This window comes from Pteropus alecto, unplaced genomic scaffold, assembly GCF_000325575.1.
Source record: "Pteropus alecto unplaced genomic scaffold, ASM32557v1 scaffold143, whole genome shotgun sequence".
NCBI classification, from domain to species: Eukaryota; Metazoa; Chordata; class Mammalia; order Chiroptera; family Pteropodidae; genus Pteropus; species Pteropus alecto.
In genome coordinates, this window is record NW_006434828.1 from 4611801 (window position 1) to 4620467 (window position 8667).

At 60.9% G+C, this 8667-nt stretch overlaps 1 protein-coding gene across 1 annotated transcript in view; it reads right to left on the bottom strand.

Annotated features, from left to right (window-relative positions):
- Positions 1 to 6158: 6158 nt before the first annotated feature.
- THAP4 (THAP domain containing 4) overlaps positions 6159 to 8667 on the bottom strand; it is a 34433-nt gene continuing 31924 nt past the window's right edge. Inside the window, exon 6 of the mRNA XM_015587865.2 lies at positions 6159 to 6438. Coding sequence (XP_015443351.1) covers positions 6319 to 6438 — 120 coding nt within the window. The 3' untranslated portion in view covers positions 6159 to 6318. The remainder of the gene's footprint in view (positions 6439 to 8667) is intronic.

The following is an 8667-nucleotide window of genomic DNA, read 5'->3' on the forward strand; positions in this document are numbered from 1 at the left end:
AGCCGGGCTCGGGCGGACGCCACAGCAGCCCCGGCCCCGGATGCCTGCGGCCGGCCACCTTGCCTCCTGCCCACCGAGCCGCTCCGCAGACCCAGGCCCTCTGCTCGTGCGAGCGTGGGCCCCGGAGCCCACGGCGGCTTCTCCCCAGCGCCCGCTGCTCCCGAGCCCGGAACGTCAGCGGCACCTCCCAGGCCCACGAGGGAGGAAGCTGCGGACACCGAGGCTGGGCTCCCATCTGTGCAGGGCGACCGTGTGAAGGCCTCCATCCCGAAGGTGACTTGGGGCTGGCGAGGCTGGAGGGGCCATGGGGGCTTCGACCCCACAGAGTGGAAGTTGTGTGCCGTGGCTTAAGCCGTGTCTGCCAGGGCCGCTGTGGCTGGGGTGTCAGGCTGACCCATGAAGGTCGAGCCCCTGGCCCAGAAGGTCACAGCAGTGGGGCATCCCTGCCTGAGCCCTGTGCCCAGGGACGGACAGGAGGCCATGCGTCCAGTGTGATGGAACATGAAGCCCGAGGCACCGCAGCTTGTCCCTGACCGCACGGCCTTCTGCACCCGTGAACCGACGGCGGTGTGCCCAGCAGCCTGGCCCCCACGGCCCTGGCCCAGAGCCCGGCCCCTGTCCGTCCACCGCAGGGTCACCCTCCCGGTGTGGGCACAGGCACGCGCTGCCGGAGGGGCCGCAGCGTTTCCCTTTCCGTGTGGGCCAGACAGCGGAGGTCCTCCGGCCCCCGTGCCCCGTCGCCCACCTCCCGCTCTGGCCCGGGACACTGCTCCCTCCCGCCCCACCCAGCAGGCTGCCCGCAGGAAGCCTGGCAGGTGGAGAGAAGGAAGGGCGGCTATTAGAGTCGCCGCCCGGGGCCACCGTGCCTGCCCTGCTTCCTGCCTCTCGCTGCTCGGGTCAAACGCTCTGGTCCATTTCCAGCATAAAAAAGTGACGTGAGACACCGAGACACGCAGGAAGCAGCAGGGCTCGAAGTGCATTCGGTCGGAAGGCAGTGGAGGAGATGCCCCACTTCAGCAGACCAGGGGTGCGATTCTGGGCTCAAACCAAACAGGGAAAGTGAGGCCCTGTGTGAGGACACTAGTCACCTAAAGACGCCCGTGGGGACTTGGGAGGGGAAAACGCTCAGAGAACAGTTCTCCATAAGCAAATTTATAAACCGAATCCGTATAAAAAGACCAGAACGTTTCCCCCCCCCAGCTCTAAATAAGCTAATTATAAAGTTCACATGAGAGAACAAAAGGACAAACAGCCAGGAAGCCCTCAGAGAGGAGAGGGACGAGGGGCACGGGGCCGTGGGTGGCCGTCGGCAGGGCGCCAGGCGCAGGAGAGCAGCCCCGAGCGGCCCGCGGCCCGCTGCCCGCGCGACGCACTCCGGGCGGACCGAAGAGCCGAGCGTGAGGCAGGAGGCGAGTGCCGGCTCCCCGCGGAGCTGAGGGGGATTCGTCCTGGGGAAACGTTTGTACAGTCAGCGCCTTCAAAAATACCTGCACCTTGAGGCAGAGCAGTGGCGTCGGGCTGGGCGGGGCGTGTGGCTCACCGTCCGGGGCTCTCGCTGGGCTGAGGCGTGTTTGGGAGTAGAGGTCAGGGTCGCACGACGTCGTGAATATGCGAGATGACACCGAAGTGCACACTTTATTTTTCTTTTGAAACTTGAAAATGGCTAAAAGGATGAACTTTATAACATTTTATCCCAGTAAAAATCGTAATTTAAATTAGGAATATTAAGATTCATATTTCTGATTCAAAAGAGCTTCATCGGCCCCCAAAATCAAGAAGACAAAAAACAAGAGAGAAATGCAAACCTAACTATCTGAAGATCCCGTGTCACCGATTAGATTGGCCCAAACCCAAATCTGACGACAGACGGCCGCCCGGGGCAGGCGGCCTCACACGGCCCGTGGGACACCACGGTGACGCACCTGGGCTGGCTGTCCTGCTCCCCGAAAGCATCCCAAAGGTACTCGGGCAAAAGCGCAAAACAAGCTCATTCACCGTGACATTGTCTGGTTAGCGAAAGACCGGAAGGACACAGGCCAGCGTGAGGGGACCCGCTGGGCAGGCTGGCCGTCCCCGCGAGGCTCTGCGCTGAGCGGGGCACCGCACGGGGCAGAGGCACCTGCAGCTGTTACGGTCACGGCAAGCAGGGTGCTTCACCACGGCAGAGCTCACCTGAGAACATTCAGTTTGTAGGGGTCAGTGAGCCTGTATATTGCTGGCGACGTAAGCCGTTAGAGAAATCAGTTATTCCAATTATAACGTATTTTAACTGTATCTTCGATGAGATGTAAAAACAGTAAAAAAGGTCAAACTTCGATCTGTAGTCTTATTAATAACTTACTATTCTGAAATAATTATGTGTGTCCTGTGGAATAAAGCAAATAACGTTGCAAAGAACCAAGATTTTCATCTAAAAAAAGGTATAATCAAAGAATTTAAGTAAAAAAACAAAACAATTATAATCTTAAAATTTGAATCGGAAATGTGGATGCTTAGTTTTCTTTTCTTTCTTTAAACAATGTGTTTGTCCCATGACAGGGTAGTTGAGGGTGGCGGGCCACAACCTCTGCAGTCTCCTATGGGCAGCTCGGGGAGACCAAGTGGGGGCAGGTTATGCAGCTGGCCCGGCCCGGCGCTGTCCGCAGGCGGGAGTCCCACCCCCAGTGAAGCTGCAGCTGTGGCACTGCCGCTCGGAGGCCATCGGGGCTGGGGCTCCGGCGGGCCACCTCCGGGACCATCCGAGTGCCTCTGTGGAGAAGAAAAGGGCTGCACTCGCCCAGAACCACCCTGGGTGTCTGCGCTGTTGGTTCGTAAGCAGAGCAGGTAGCGTGACGAACCGCTCAGCACGCGGCCATCGCCCGAGGGTCTCGGGTGCCCTATCCAACAGCTGACGGCGAAGGCGAGAAGAAAAGGGGCTACGCAGGCCGACGCGCCGGTGCCCGCACCGGCAGGTCGGGGGGTGCACACCCAGGCGGAAGCCGCCGTCACAGGCCAGAGCCCCATCCCCTACTTGTGCCTCGGATGCCACGTCCAGCGTCCACTTGCAGACCACTAGCGGCTCCCTGTGGCTGCCTCGCTGCCCGCGCCGCCTCCGTCCACTGCGACGTCAACGCCAGCTCCCCTGCGCCCGCTTTCCCGTGCACCCCCCTGGAGGCGTCCCGCTTGGCCTTCTCCCCGCCAGTGGGTTTCACGTGCCCTTTCTTACTTTTTCTCCCTTGATTCTAAGTGTAAAAACCTGTAAACTGCCCTTCCCGAGCATCGTCTGTCACTGAGACCTTGCTTCCAGGTGTGTCCTCAGCCCCTTGGCCCAGAGGTCTGCTCACTTAGGCTCCTCACAGGTTTGGAGGGTTCTTTCGCAGAGGGAAGGGGTGAGGCTTTCTGCAGCATTCTGGTGGGGCTCACTTCAGGACGACCAGACTCAGCCCAGGGGCAAAGGGAAGGCCTCCCCAGAGCCTTGCACTGGATGTGAAAAGTGAGTGGGTGACAAGCTGCCACTCCAGTGGAGGAGCTGCTTCAGGCTGTCACCCTCGCGGGGCAAAGCCTTCCAGTGGATGGTGGGTGGAGACAGTAAAGGGCCAGGCTGTCACCACCAGAGCCTGCTGGTTTTTGCCTCAGCAAAGTCAGACAAGCAGATTGCGAGGTTCCTCACGAGCCTCGCCAGGAAGAACCGGGACCCGTCAGGAAGTGTGAATCCACCAGGCTTTCCGTCCCACTCACAGACGACAGGAAACAGAGGAACGAGCCACACACTGCAAGGAACCCAGATGGAGCCGAACACAGCTGGGGACGCCCTCCAAGACTAGTGGCCCGCTTCCCAACAAGTCCCTGGCACGGTGGGGGGGGGAAGGTGACCAGGTCACCAGGTCAGCTGTTTGTTTCTCATCTCTCTGCTCTGGGCGCTGCCCTCCTGGTGCCCTTTCCAGCTGTGAGCAGGCAGGAGACCAGGACGCGGGAGTGGGAGGGAAGGGTGACAGTCCCTTCGTGCTCCCAGCTTTTTTCGGTATTGCTCCAGCGGAGCAGACGGCTGACGCCGGCCTCCGGGGCCTTTGGGAGGTGAGGAGGATGTGATGGCTCTGCCCTCACGACAGGATTGGTGTCCTTGTAACAGGGCTCCAGGGAGCGCCTTCGGCCCATGCCCGTGCGGTCGCAGTGGGGACGCTGGCTACGAGGCAGTGGGCTCTCACCGGACTGGATTGGCTGGCGCCCCGAGCTTGGGCTTCCTGCCTCGAGTGTGAGAAAAAAATTTGTTGTTTATAAGCTACTCATTTTACAGTATTTTTGTTATATCAGTCCAAGCAGACGTCAGAAATTGTTACCAAGAAGTGGGGGTGCTGCTGTAATCTCTCAAAATGTGGACGTGGCTTTGCAACGGGGGGACGGGCCGAGGTTGGGACTTTTTTTTGAGTGCGTGCCAGAAAAAGTCTGCATCGTCCCGAATGGGCTGTGGGGGGCGATTCCGATGTCCCAGGAGGCGGGCAGAGGGCAGGCTCGCTGTCAGCACCCCAGTGCCACGAGCGGGAGGTTGTAGAAACGGACGTGAAGGCGTCTCGGGTGGAAGTGAGCGCCGTGTTCTTGGAGCCTGGAATGGGGCCTTCACTGTAACGTGCGAAGTGTGTGGCCGAACTGTGTTCGTGTCCAGAGTCCCGTGGGAGGTAGGACTTGTGAGCCACGAACCTGGACACCTGGCTGAGGAAATTGCTACAAAAGAGCAGCCTAACCGACCTTGAATACTTACAGTGAAACGTGGGCGGAGAAGGAATCGGGCCTGAAATCTGCGAAGCTCCCAGCCCGTCCGCGGGCAAAGCTCGGTCCGCGGGCCCGTCCTGCGGGACGTGAAGGTGCGCAGACCTGACGAGGGCCGCAGCGGTCAGCCGCCTGGGGGAGCTGCCGCAGGCACCGCAGGGACACGGGTGCCCTCCCCTCACGAGCCAGAGCGTAAGGCTGCCGCCTGCGCTCCTGGGCCACTCCGTCTAGAGGGCACAGGCCACCTGTGTCCTCGAGGTGCCATTGTCGCCAGCCTGCAGAAAGCAGAAGCCACAGGGGCCCTGCCACCTCTGCGTATACATGAAGGACGCGTAGCCGGGAGCCTTGGGCTCACACCCAGCGGAGACCCTGGCTCGCCATGGGTGGGGCCGCTGCAGGCGCCCCATGAGGGTGACCGCAACTGGGCAGAGCCCCTGCTGTGCGACAGCGGGGCTGCGCCCAGCAAAGCGGGCAGGGGAGGGACCTCCACCCCAGTGGCCTCGGGGGCGGACGCCCAGCCAGAGGCTGCTGGAGCCTTGAGGCTTCGGCCTTGCTAGGACCGTCACTGCCTTCTTCACTTCTCCCTTCGGGATGGGGACCCCCATGCCCACCCCCACTGTATCTGGAGGCATGTGACTTGTCTGGTCTCACAGGTCCACAGCTGGAGCAGACATTGCCTCAAGACGCTCGTGCCTGGTTTACTCAGGGTGCCCGGCACAGCCTCCCTGGGCCCCTGGCCCCTGGCCCCTGGCCCTGCTTCTCTGCGGGCTCGGCACCAGCCCTGGCTCCTCCTCTGAGCCCCTGGGTGAAGCTGTTTGTCCCCAGCCCCAGCTCCCGTCACACCAGGTCTCTGATCCCGCTGTGGCTTCTGAGGCCCCGCGTGGTAAGAAAATAAAAAGGCTTTGTTTTTAAATGCATACCGAAGCATTTAGGGGCAAATGACACTATGTCTGCAATGTGCTTAAAACTACTCCAGCAAACAGAAGGAGGCAGACCAGACGGACCACTGGTGTGGGGAGAGCTGGGGGCAGCTACCCGGGGTTAGCGTGTGCCCGGAAAGTCTCACGCCCAACAAGAAAGAAATGAAACTAACACTATCACCGAGTAACAAAATCACACCCCTTTCGTGACGCTGACTGCGGGGGCCCCCTGCCTTGGGACGTGGTGCTGGGGCCGCTCCAGCTTGTGGAAAGTGACAAAAGAGTCTGTTCTGTCTTTGTCTTCAGCTTATGACTGACCATTCTCCTTAAGATTTACAAATATTTCTGACCTTTTCAAAACTGTAGGAAGAGTCACAGACTCACAGACAGACATACACACACGTCCTAATTTTTGTGGAAAGGCTCTGGAAAGCAGTCACCAGCAGAGGAAGAGACACGGTCTAAACACGTGATGGCACTCGAAATACTCAGCCGTAAAAATAAAAGCCTTTTATTTGGTTTTTCTACGAGTCACGGGATCACAGGTGACGCCTTCAAACCTGCGAGACCTGTGGCCACACCCACACCTGCTGCAGCGTCTGAGAAACCGCGTGTCACGACAGGACACCCTTGGCCAGGACGAAGCTCCGCTGAGTCATGGGGTCACCTTCTTATAGGTGATGTGAAGATGCTGAGTCATGGGCTGGGTAGTGGTCGCCATGGAGACTGTCTGTTCAAGTTTGCCTTCAGAATTCAGCCTGAATTTTCGGGTAATCTGAGCAGAACAAAATGAATACAAAGCACCTGAGTTTTATCTTCCAAAGACACAGCAAATGCCTGAGGTCCTGCTGAGTGTTCCTGCAGAGGGAGTGGGTGACACACTTGGCCGCAGAGCTACGGGCGTGCCAAGGTCCAGGTGTCCTGACCCCTCACCAGCACCTTTCCCAGCCCCTCAGCCGTCCCCAGACCAACAGATGAAGAGGAGCACGTGACTTGGTCCCGCCCATCAGACAAGAGCTGACCTTCCGGCCTCCCGTTCCCTCTGCGGCCGCCCTGAGGCTGGGGCTGTTCCTGTGACTCAGTGCCGGGCTTCTGGAACCACCCGCTCATCCCCACAAGTTACTGCGGCTGCTTCCGACAAGAACACCTGCAGCCGGCGACCCCAGTGGGAACTCCCTCACCGCCTGGGACACCTGCGAATGGCGTGCAAGCAGGGTGGCTGCCGAGACGCCCGGGGACCGCCCCTCCCAGTGTCCCGGACCGTGCTGGGGGCTCCGTGGTGGACAAACGTGCACCTCCTTTATAACTGCCCAACCCTCTGGCAGAGGAAGAGCCAGATTTTAAAGAGTCCGTTTTCAGGCATCCGAAGCCGCAGGCTCGGTCCCAGACAGAAGGGAGTGAGGCGGAGACCCAGCGAGGCTCTACACCTGCCATCTCAGTGTGCTCACTGCTGGCGTGAGCTCACACGCCACGTGGCTCACACCCACGTCACTGCACAACAACCCAAGTGTGGCCTCTCCTTCGGCCTCAGCGCCGTCTCTTTGTGCCGAATTTGTGAACACCGCATCTTGCTCTGGAATAAGCAACGTGGTAGCACGAAGCAGGTGAGCAAGAGACAGGGGGACAGGCCTGGGAGGGGACACCATAGCTGACGCTGGGCGACCTCTCCCCGGGCCCCAGGAAGGGCAGCGTGTGGGAAAAGCAGGGTGAGGGGCTGCCCTGTGCCGGCCGCCTGGGTGTCCACTCAGGCCAGCATCTCCCACCCACGGAGCGTGGCCTCCGGGGGCTGCCAGCCCACCTCGGGGATGACGGTGGCTTCACGATGGCAGCGCCAGTGCACAGGCTCCCAAGAGTCACCTGTGAGGTCCTGTGGGCTTCGTGGCCCCTTGGATGGAATTTCTTGTGCTACTTTCCCTCTTCACGGCAGAACAGTTTGTGAGGCGTAGAGCTGAGGCAGGTGGGCGGCGTCGCACAGGCTCAGGAGACCTCGCCCGGGGCCCAAGGCCTCTGGTGACAATTAGCGGCCCAGTGAGGGAGGTCACTAAGAACGGCCTTGTGGTCATCCCGAGGCTGCCACAGGCTGGTCCTCGGTCCTGCATAGCGGGGCTGGGAGCAAGTGTCGCCCTGGCAGAGCTGGCTCAGGCTGCACGGGGGCCCGCGTCCCAGGCAGCCCCGCGGTGGGGGCTGCATTCTTGGGCAGAGGCCGGTCAGAGCCTCTGAAGCCCCAGGAAGAGTCCACCTTTTTTGGGGGTGGGGGACCACCCAGACCCACCGGGTCAGAGTCTGCATCCCCACAGAAGCCAGATTCACCGCACGTTACAGTGCGGGAACAGGATGGGAGGCAGCTGATTTGCTTGCGGTGCGACCAGCAAAACACGAGCAGAGAATTTCTGACGACCCCTCGGTGGAACGAGCAGGGTTTAAAACACTGTGGTGGCCGGGGCTGGGGAGTGGCTGTGGCCTGCCCGACACTGCTGAGGGAGGGTGGGTGGCTCTCTGGGACATGGCGAAAGTGGGAGGTGACGGGGAGGACAAGCTCGAGGCTGTGGGCGCCCGGTCCTTCAGATCCAGCTCCGAGTTCGGGAGCCCGGGCTGGCCTTGCCGTTAAGTGGCCCTTACCTCTGAGACACTCCTACAGCCCCACTGGGACCCCAGGGATGGAGGACAGGTGAGGAGCAGGCCTGCAGGGCACCCGTGGCGCCCCGGGCAGAGGCCGCCGGCATCTCTGCGGTGGGCCCAGGTGACACCGATGAACAGCCAGGGCTGGGACCCCCTGCTCACCTCTATTCCTAGGACCACCGGCCACGTGGCTGCCAGCCAGTCACGGGCCTGACGTTCCCTCTGCGCCGCTGACCAGCGCCCAGGCCGGGAGCTCACAGTGAGCAGCCCCGGCCCAGGACGGCCACTGCCCCACGCTGGCCGCAGGGACGGCGCACAGCACGCCGACGCGTTTCCTCATGCTACAGGGCTCGACCCCAAGTGAACGGCGCCGCCAGCAGGCAGC